At 33.8% G+C, this 11,481-nt stretch overlaps 2 protein-coding genes across 2 annotated transcripts; one reads left to right on the forward strand and one right to left on the reverse strand.

Annotated features, from left to right (window-relative positions):
- The first annotated feature begins 3,928 nt into the window (after positions 1-3,928).
- On the forward strand, positions 3,929-4,682 carry LOC115956364 (fatty acid desaturase 4, chloroplastic-like). The gene has a single exon (XM_031074766.1). It carries the CDS (start codon positions 3,954-3,956, stop codon positions 4,680-4,682), a length of 729 nt encoding a protein of 242 aa, XP_030930626.1. The 5' UTR covers positions 3,929-3,953.
- A 2,075-nt stretch (positions 4,683-6,757) lies between these two features.
- Positions 6,758-10,346, reverse strand: LOC115957428 (vacuolar protein sorting-associated protein 22 homolog 1-like). The gene is made up of 7 exons (XM_031075666.1): positions 10,097-10,346; positions 9,905-10,015; positions 9,387-9,522; positions 8,573-8,724; positions 7,503-7,610; positions 7,256-7,345; positions 6,758-7,150 (listed from the first exon to the last, which is right to left on the reverse strand). The coding sequence occupies exons 1-7, from the start codon at positions 10,145-10,147 to the stop codon at positions 7,052-7,054; spliced, it is 747 nt and encodes a 248-aa protein (XP_030931526.1). The 5' UTR covers positions 10,148-10,346; the 3' UTR covers positions 6,758-7,051.
- Between the last annotated feature and the right edge of the window lie 1,135 nt (positions 10,347-11,481).

Genomic DNA, 11,481 nt, shown 5'->3' on the forward strand with positions numbered 1-11,481 from the left:
AACATTAGTAAATTAATGACTTTTATTTTTAGAAATAGGACAATATTTTGGGACATCCCAAAATGGAATAGAGGACAAATAAAATGAGACGGAGAAAGTATTTATTTTAATACTAATGATTTAAATTAATATTGAGAATTGAAATTTTTAAAAGAAGTTTTCCAAATAAATGAAATACTCTCATTAATGTATAAAATTATATAAATAGGTTACACGATCAAGGATGTGGTTATTTGGAAGATTATTTCATGTTATTCAACGTTATGAAATAAGGACAACGTAAATGACCAGTAAGGAGTTTAATTTCACAAATGAATGCATATACTATGTTGTACTTCCTCTGACTGACCCAACAATTGGCATTGTGATGTGGATTAATAATAGTTCCGAGTTAACACAATAAAAATAAAAATAAAAAAGCATTCTTCCAAGTTTTAAGGCATGCATAACTAAAAATTCGGCCAAAAAAAGTTTCGAATAAAAAAGTTAGGAAACTGATTTTTCTATATTCTGCTTATATTGGTAGTGATCCAACAGGGCCATGGGATCTCTTCAGTTTCAAGAGTTTCCTTCCCCCAAAGGGGGGTTGTAACCAAGTATTCCTAGGAAACTAGGAGAGTGAGGTCATAAGCATTAGCATCTTATCTTCATCATTGAACTTTATATCAATTTGTAATAAGTCATTGATAATCTGGTTGAACGTATTGATATACTAAGCCAAATCCACACTCTTTGCCAGCTTAAGCCCATATAGTTTTCGATTAAGATTTAGTATATTTGTAAGGGACATAGACATATATTGGGTAAAAATCACTACCCTCAATCTAAAAATTACTAAAATACTCATTTGCAACAATTGATGCAAATGTTATTACATAGACTGATGTAGGCTTATTTTGGGGTTGATTGGCAAATTTTGGCTCTTATACTATTTTACAACAACTAATGCAAATGTTATTACAATGAAATCAATGTAAAATAGTAGGGGAGGGGAGTCAAGATTTTTGAAAGAAGAGGCCCAAATATAAAATTATAGAAAATACACCTACATTTTTTTTTTCTTTTCTTAAGGTCAAGGGCCCCCTTGCTCCACACCTTTAGGTAAGACCACCTTAGAATCAATGTTGTTGAATGTTTTTGTGTGTATGCACGGATCACAACCTAAGTTTTGTCACAATTGAAACATGTAAATAAGTTGAGTTAAGGTTCCTATCAAACCTGTCACACGAAATGACAAATTGTGGTAAACTTTTGGTGCTGGGGGGGGGGGGGGGGGGGGGGAAGCCATGAATGGAGATTTATTATTTAGTTTTTTTTTTTTCCCATTATTCTACTCTAATATAATTTAAGTGTATATGTGTGTGAATCTCTCTTTTGGAAACTTGAACTCCAACACTTACCCCCCACATCCTACAAGAACTTATTATTGTGGAGTGACTACCACACCAATGGTGTGCAATGGTGATTCATTTAATTAGTTTAATTACCATTTTTTGTTGACAATGACAATAGTAGATCCTTGCCAAAAACAAATTTCACCATAAGTTAACATTATTGAAATAAATAGTTGTATTATGTCCACGTACAAAATTTACAGTAAAGTTTAGCTAATTTTTATTTGAACTGACCACTTATATCACTTTTAACTAATATATCTAATAGCTTGCCACAACAATTTTGCTACAAAATTGTTGTGCCCCTAACTATATTCTACACATATTAGCATCCACAATGGCTCATGCCAATTCTATCATATTTTACCACTTTGAAAAGCTACTTTATCAGTTATACCATACTATTTTACAATACATCAACATCCCAACTTTTATTTTACCATACTACACATTAAAATAATATAAATACATTTCTCACTTCTCTCTCTAATCTCTATTTCTCTCTCTCAACCACCACCCACCACCAACACCATCGTCCAGCTTCTCAGTCACACCACCCACCTCCGCTAAGCAAAATCCAGCCAAAATCAAAATCCACCACCCTAAAGCAACGCCACCACCATCAAACCAAAACCAAACGATCAAACCCAAACCAAAAACAAACGATCAAACCAAATTGATCCACCATCGGAAAACAATCAAACCCAAACCAAACCGATCCACCAAAAACAAACAATTAAACCCAAACCAAAAGCAAACCCATTCAGAAAGATCAAACGATCAAAGCCAAAACAAAAGCAAACCCATCAGAGCCACCATCGGAGCTACCGATGATCACCCCAACCAATCCACCCACCGATCAATAGATCCACTGATTCAAACCCACCGATCAACCAATCCAAACCACCATCAACCGATCCCAACCCACCGATCCAAACCCAACCCGCCGATTCAACCTCCAAAATCCAAAACCCAGCATCGATGCAAGCTTTGAATGAGAGAGATGTGAGAGAGGGAATGAGGAGGGAGGAGCTATTTTGAGAGATAGAGAAAGGAACGGAGAGAGAGAGAGAGAGAGAGAGAGAGAGAGAGAGAGAGAGAGAGATGAGAGACGTGGAGAGAGAAAAGTTTAAGCATAAAATATTATTATACTTTTTACCATTGGGCTACAATGCGGTTCTACATTTAGAACCGCACTATAGCACAATTGTATTTTTTTTACAATAGTTGTATTTTACAACATTCAATGGAGGGGATATTTTGGGCTGAATGGTAAAAGAATGGTAAAATGAGCTTACATTTGGCATTTAGCCATACCGTTGCTGATGTTACACCTCTACTTTTTATCTTTGATGGCGACGTAATAGACATGGAATTGGGTTGATTTGAAAACCTTATGTTCAAGTATCAACTCCTGAAGTTGAGATGGATGATACATGAGGGAACTAGGGGTGCCTCTCTCACAATTAAACAATCACCTCACATAACATTTTTTTTTTTTTTTTTAGGAAAAGATAACATAATATATTTATAACAAAGATAAATTAGAAATTGGTTATTAACACAGTCGGCTAGGTAATAATTGATGTGGCGCCCAAAACCAAGTCCAATTAGAAGTTGGTTTGCAACTTGTCAATAGAAGTATCCATCTCCATAGGCCAACTTGACTCTGATACCAATTAAAGAAGAGAGAAAATAAAAAATCGACACCCTTAATGCTCTCTCTCTCTCATATAGATTCATAAACTCCACTCTACTTTCTCTCAAAAAAAAAAATTATATATATATATATATATATATCCATCCTATTGCTCTAATACTGTAGCTGCCTCCCTCACAATTAAACAGTTGCCGCTCAAGTACTACTGTGTTACCTCCCTCACAATTAAACAGCTGTGTTGCTCATATAAACTCCATTCTACTTTCTCTCAAAAAAAATTATATATATATATATATATATATATCCATCCTATTGCTCTAATACTGTAGCTGCCTCCCTCAGAATTAAACAGTTGCCGCTCAAGTACTACTGTGTTACCTCCCTCACAATTAAACAGCTGTGTTGCTCATAAAGTAATATATTTATGAGAAAAGAAAAAAGTGATTGATGATTTATTTTACTAACTTTTTATATTTTCAATAATCATGCTAATTTTTTATATTTTTAATAAAAGTTATATTAAAAAATTTTTAAAATAAAATTTTTATAAATTTTTTTCAATAAATCTTAAGTGGTAAGTTGTTATTGGTAGGGTAAAAAAATTATTTTAGTGGTAAATTAAAATTATAACCAATACCAACTAACTACCAATAATTTGACGTGAAAATGTTATGAACGTAACGTTTATTATACTTGTAATAATTATTAACAAAGTTGGTAAGGTAATTAATAATTGTGAAAATAGTTGCAACTTCTTGATCTACACGGCAATATGACCTGCCTGCAAGGTCACTTCCATTACCCACACCACACACACACACATCTTATAAATCCATCACATCAGAAGTCCTCTTTCTCTCCTCCACAAGACCACCAGCCCTGTCCACAGCACAGTCACTATGCTCACATCACCTCCTAACCATCCCATTCTCAATGACTCAGCAAGTTTAAGATCAACTTGGGCTCAACGTGCATGGGTAGCATGTGGTTGCACCACGGTCCTAATCTCTCTAGCAAAGGCAATAATAGGTGCAGCCGAATCACACATATGGTTTCGCCCCATTTTAGCAGCCTTGGCCGGCTATATTTTAGCTGACCTTGGGTCCGGAGTGTACTATTGGGGTATTTACAATTATGGTAGTACCTCAACTCCAATTTTTGGTGCCCAAATAGATGGGTTTCAAGGTCACCATAAGTGGCCATGGCAAATCACTAGGACACAATTTGCAAACAATTTTCACACCCTTGCTCGTGCTGTCACGTTCACAGTGCTACCAATGGACCTTGCTAATAATAATCCAATATTTCATGCTTTTGTTGGTGTGTTCTCAGGTTGCATTTTGTTTAGCCAGCACTTTCATGTTTGGGCTCACACAACAAAGAGCCGGCTTCCACCACTGGTAATTGCATTGCAAGATATGGGATTGCTTTTGTCATGCCAATATGCTGATCATCATAGGCCACCTTATAACAATAATTATTGCATAGTGAGTGGGCTTTGGAATAAGTTTTTGGATAAGCAACATGTTTTTAAGGCATTGGAGACGATTCTGTTCTTTAAGCTAGGGGTGAGACCTAGGTCCTGGAGTGAGCCCAATTCTGGTTGGACCAAAGAGACTAAGGCTTAGGGGCGACTCAATCCTTAGGCTATTTAGGCAATGTCCTAAGGCTCCCAAATGGAAGAAAACTCATATTTGTATAAGGTTTCACAGCATTAAGAAGAAAGGTGTAGTTAAAAATAATAATAATAAAATTAAGACCTTATCTCTTTTGACCAATAGGATGCATTATTTATCTTACAATGTAAAATTTTTAATTAAAGCCCAAAAATTTTAATAAAAAAATTATTCTTGTTTTAAATGGTGTGCACTTTGTTAATACATTGTACTTTGTTTGCAGTAGTTTAAGAGTAAAAAAATTTCAATTTCCAAAACACATGAATGGTGAATAGACTTATCACATCTTTCTCTTAATCAAAATTAAAATCAGAATTAATTGTTTTACAGGAAAATTCATTACTGAAATCCAATGTTCAGTACCTAAAGCCTAGCATTGCTAAGAGAGACAATGACTATCTCAAATATTATATTTATTCTAATACTAGTGGTTTTAATTAATTTGGAAAAATTGAAAGTTTTAAAAGTAGTTTTGCAAAAAGATGAAAAATACTCAAATGAACATATTAAATTATATTAAAAGGCTATATTCTTTTTCTAATGCATATATCACTTACAAAATAAGACTAACAATATATTTTTACAATTTTGCAAAATTAAAATCAATAAATCCTATTTGAGATCGACTATGTCATAAGAAGGATTAGGTGGTTTAACCATATATTACCAATTGAAAAAGAAATTTTAGTACAACTTGAGCACAAACAAATAATTACTAGTAATTTTTCATTTTAAAAAGTAAGAAAAATATACTTTTAGATGAAAAAGAAAATCAAAATATGAATATTATTCAATTAATACATAAAAATAAGAGAAGACTCCAATTTAAATTGTTACATTAGGGCTAAAATACGTTGAGCAGGCCTTGTTGAGACTAATTATACAGTTCTCAAATTACAACCCACTGACTTTTCATTAGTTTACATGTCTTTTCTAACTATAATGCAAAGATTCATGCCTTGTTCAATGGATATTCATGGTCTTCCAAATTTGCAATGGAAGCTAGGTTTGTTTGTGGATATATCTATTTTGCAAATTTTACAAGCTATATATAATTTAGTCTATAATATTTTATTGAAATTTTTGTTCATTGATTGGTTGGTAGTTGAAAATACATGTGACCTTAGGCTTTGCAATTTCTCCCACATGCTTTATCCTCATACTATTGCTTGATCCATGATGGGCTCAGTGGATACTTTATTGTAAGCCCATTGAGAATTATCATAGTCTTTTTTCTTTTTTTTCCTTTTTCTTTTTTTTCTTTTTTTGCTGAGAATTATCGTAGTCATTTCATCCTCAAAAATGGATTGTATTTAATTTTGGTAGCTCAATTTTATCCTTTAAATTTTTTTATATAAATAGGGGATAATTTAACCACCCTATTTGTTTTCTCTCCATTTTTTTGCTACCATGGCTACTACCTGCTAAGTGGACTGCTAATACAACATTTTTTAGCTAACACTAGCATTGGTTAATTGCATTTAATCCTTTAACATATTGGATTCGTTTAATTTTGATTCCTTCAATATTATGTCATTTCGATTTTGGTCGTTTAAATGTAGAGTCAAATTGATTTTGATCCATTAAGAATGGAATGCCTTTGAATTTCAAAAGTGAAATCCTTTGGAAAAATAGACAAAGTGATCATTGATTAGTTTTGGTTGACAATACATATGATCTTGAGCATCTCAGCAATTTATGAGCATGATATTATTTTTCTCCTTAATGGTTCAGAGGATATTTTATTGTAAGCCCATTTAAAATTATCATTAGCAATTTATTAAAAATTTAACTATAATTAACATATTTTTTTCCTTGTCACCATTTTTTTCCCTTTTCCATTTTTTAATATATACTTAGATATTTCCTTTAGAAACTCCAAAAAGTGTCAATTGATCTACAAGCTCTTGACTCGATTTAGGATTTAAGGCAAGAGTTGGTTTACATGTCTTATATTTAAATCTTAAGAAGGAGAATAAGAGATATATAACAAATATAAACACAAGCTACAAAAGGCACATTGTTCATTTTTTTTGCACTCAGCGATAACAATGTTTGTTATAATTGCAAGACGTAAATAAGTTGAGTCAAGCATCTAAGATTCGTTTAATTAGTTTAAATTGGCCATTTTTGTTGATACAACATTGACAATTGACAGTAGCAGATCCTTCCTAAAACTGTTATAACAAATAGTATACATATGACAATTCTTTTTTCTTTTTTTTCTTTTTTTTTTATTTGCACATATGACAATTCTGCTCTTTATCTTTTGAGTGCGGTGTAACAGACATGAAATTGAGTTGATTTGAAAACATTTGCTTTCAAGTATCAGCTACTGGAGTTGAGTTGGAAGATACACAAGGGAACCAATATCGGCGTTTACGATCTCTATGGCCATCATCAATCATTGCAAGACCCTCCTGCATAAACAAACGGTTACTTCAGCCCAAGTGATCAAACCATACATAAGGCAGTAAGAGGTAAAAAAAAAAGGAACAGATAGTCCAGAGATAGCAAAAACATACATCTAGTAAAGTATCAAGAGCATCAATAGCACGACCAGAGGTCCAAGAAAGCCGTCTTTCTACTTCTTCAACAGTCACAAAGCCTTGAGCCTAAGAAAACATGAAAACGGTGCAATTTTAAAAAATCGTTCTCCCCAATTCAAATATAGTAATTTCATTCCGATGACATAGACCAAACAAGTTTATTATAAAGAAAATACCATAGTGCAAAGTCTGAGGGAAGAAAACAAAATAGAAAGCTAGTAACCTGAGCCAGCTCTAAAATTTCATTATGGTCTTTGTTTAATTCAGTTGGAACAGACCGAACAAGCTTTTTCTTTCCAACAGAAATCACCTCAAAACCACTACCCAATACCTGGAATTCATGAACTAGATGTTAATATTATAAGATCACACAAATTAATAAGCACGCAAATGCAGAAAAATAACCACTTACTTTGTAAAAGTTCTAATTACTTATAGAAAGCAGAAAAGCTACTAAGACAAAAAAAAAAATATATATATATATATATATATATATACATATATAATTTGCTTCTGCAACCACCAGGCCTAAAAGGCATACTGACAATTCTACCACCAGGGCAAAAATGTGGCATAAATGTAAGCATTATGTAAAAGCCACCAGGGGATATGATGCGTACTTTCTGTAGAAGCAAGCTTGAATCCCATGATCATTTATTTTTTAGTGTTCTTTCTCCAAGAGGATAGGGAAGGATGTTTTGAGGTGGTGTTTGTTTAATAGGCAGATTGGATCTTGGGATAATGAGCTTGCTTGGGCTGTGAGGAGATTGAAGGGGAAGAGTTTGCAAAATACTATCAGCAGAATTTCATGGCAGATATCATTTATCATATATGGCAGGATCGAAATGCTTGAATTATGTTGGGAAGGTTTGTACTGAGGCTGAAATTCTTCAAGCTGAGAAACAGGATGTTAGGTGTAGATTATATTTGCACAAGAATGTAAAGTCCACTTTCCAGAATAGATTTTTGTGTAGTCTATTCCAGTTACTGTTTTTGTTAAGAGTTAGTTCTGTTTGTTTAGATGTCAGTCTGCTCTGTTTTCCCTTTTAGCAGCACTGTTTTGGTGTCCTCTTTGGTGGCAGTGGGCAGTGTGTTGTATTTGTTTCGATTGATGAATTAATTCTAAGCTCATTCATCAAAAGAGAAAAAAAGCCACCCAAAGTTCAAGAACATTTTCTAGCAGGCAGATCAAGAAAGTAAGTCTACCATTAATTTTTGAAACTTCAAATGAAGCATATATTCTCTACCCAAATACAAGTGATAAAGGTAATGATTATGGTGAAATCAAAATACCTTCAGTTTACTTATAGCACGCAGGCAGTCATCCTCAGAAACAGCTTCACGATCACTTTTCCGCTGACGAAGCAGAATGCAGAGTTCCTGCAGGTTTATCAAGCCTCCATTGTGGGGTCTTGTTGCCAAGCAAATCTCAACAATTTGTACTCCTGTCTAGCCAAGTAGCTCAGTTTTAGACTTTTAAGTATTATATTTTCCAAAAATCATGATAAGTAAGCTTTTTAGTTAAAGGAACAACTAGAAAGTAAACAATAATAAGTGAAGAAAGAAACTAATTCACAATTGGTAGATTCTTAATTTGGTCCAACAGGCAAAAGAGAGGGAAGAGTTCTTATCCTATCGGAAAATCTGATAAAATGCATGAGTTCTCACAAGTAGAAGGGTCCAAAAATACATTACAAATCCTACTTTCAAAATTCAATATAAAAAAGAATGATCAATTTTTTAATAAATAAAAGAATTAAACCAGGGAAACACAACTTAGGCAGACAAGGGAATATACCAAATCCCAGTAATGTCTAGGGATAGCACAACGCAAATTAACAGTAGCACAAACTGGCAACTGAAGCTCATTGTCTATTTCTAAGTTCAGCAACCCCCCTCCCCCAATCTCTTTCTCTATTCATGTGCGTAATCTAATTTCTTCGTGTAGCACAAAGAAACCACATATGCTTTCTCTCATTCACTCTCTCCTAGCATATTTATTTTACATTTCATCTAAAGAACTTTAGAATCAACCAACACATCTAAGACATTAAACACTTTTCATTGATAAGACAGACAATAAAGGATCAAAAAAGGCCATACACACCGAGTTCATAGTAGAAGTCACCAATCCCCAACAACTCAGCCCAGAAACCCTTGTTTGAGGCCAACGGATCCACCCCTACTTTTGCACACATTTCATGGAACTGCGACCTGAATGCCGGGTTCTTGCGTATATCATTCTGCACCACCAAACAGCCACATTTAACTCAATTTCACCCCTTAAATAATTAAAACAAAAACAAAAAAACCCAATGTCGGGTTTTTATGGATTATCAAACACATGAACTGAATGATCAAAACCTTCCAAACCAATACAATTTGCATATACTTAAACAAACCCCACTTAAATATTCCAAAATTGAACTGAAGCTGACCCAGGTTTTTGCATATTCACTACCTAAACCAACAAAAAGAACACAAAATTTGCAGCTTTTTCCCTTGTTAAAAAAACCCAACATATTACAATTACAACGTTGGATGTTTCAATGATCAAACACGATAACAACATCAAAATTTGCACTTTTTAATATATATATATATATATATATATATTTAAAAGACCTTGTGTTTGCGAGCGAATTCTTCGAGCTGAGTGCGAAAAGTGGCGAGCTGTTCCTTCATCATATCGGTTCTAATCTTCGCTACATTTTCACCCACCAAACGATATTGATCCTACATAAATATTTTTCAATGCACAAATCAAAATTAAGAAACAACCCAAAATAATAAAAAAGAATGAAAATGAAAACAGACCCTAGCAGCTGCGGCGGTCTGTAAGCCTCCGATTCCTGGTCGTCTTCTCATTTTTGTTGTTCTTCTTCTTCGTACTATTTCAAGCTCAGATTAATACTTTTTTTTGTTTTGTTTCAATACGAGGAAAGAGGGGTATGTGTGTGTTTCAGGTGAAAAGGGTGGAGTGTAGTTCGAGGTTGTTCTGATTTTGAGAGTTGGACTGGAGAAGGATCTCTCTCAATAATCTGATTCAGTTTTGACAGTTCTCTTCTTTGTTTTTAGCACCTTGTTTTCGCCTTTGTTTCAATTTTCCAAAAAAAAGAAAACTTATTACGGCGAGTCTACCGTTGACCTTGTATGTAATAAATTAAAATAAACTAAAAAATAAAAGAATGAAATAAACTTTGAGTTCCAATTAATTTCAATTGGTAAATTCTCTTTAGGGTCAGTTTTGTTGAAGGAGTGGAAAAATGAGAGGATAGAAAATGGTGAAATGATGAAAAAGTGAAAGGATAAAAAATATTTTATTTTCTCACCTTTTTGTTTGATTGAGAGTGAAAAAGTGGAATGATTAAAAAAATGAGTTCGAATAAATTTATTCATACACCCTTATTAAAAAATGATAATTAATTAAAACAAAAAAGTGACAAATAATCACACAAAAAAATAGAGCAATCATCCAAATTTATTAAAAAATAAAAATAATATCCCAAAAAGAGAAGAGGCAATGTTACTGCTTGGTGTGTCAAATGAGTGGGTTTGGGATAGACATAATTGGGTTGGGTATATAAAACCTATTTACCCATTAAAACCCATTTAATTAATTATTTTTAACCCAAATCCAACCCAACCTAATTATTATGGGTAAACCTCAACCCACCCAATTACCCAATTATCAAAATTATCAAAATGCCCCTAAAGTAAAAAACTCAAATCTCCCGGCTCCACCCCTTATCCTTCTCTGGTTCAAAAAGTGAGGTTGGAAAATTTCATCAAATCTCAAAAAAAAATTTCTCAACAACCAAAACTATAATTTTTTTCTAAGAAAATGCAGGAAAAACAAAACTATAATTTTCTTAGCAACCAAACACTCCCCAAGAAATGGAAGTGGAAGTGAAAGTCAAACTCCTAAACTCAACCTCCTACCAAAAACTCTTTACAATCCTCTCCCCATTCTACACCAAAACCCTTCTCCAAGAAAATGTCTTCTTCGATGGCTCCGACTCCTAACTCTCCTCCAACCTCGCCGTCCTTCGCCTCCGCTTCATCACCACCACCACCACCACTGCCAACCACTGTATCCTCTCCCTCAAAGCCAAACCTGTATTTTCACAAGGAATAAGCCGTTCCTAAGAGTTGGAAGAACCCATGGACCCTATTCTAGGTCGCGCCTGCATAGCCGAGTC

Source organism: Quercus lobata, chromosome 8 (genome assembly GCF_001633185.2).
Source record: "Quercus lobata isolate SW786 chromosome 8, ValleyOak3.0 Primary Assembly, whole genome shotgun sequence".
Lineage (NCBI taxonomy): Eukaryota > Viridiplantae > Streptophyta > Magnoliopsida > Fagales > Fagaceae > Quercus > Quercus lobata.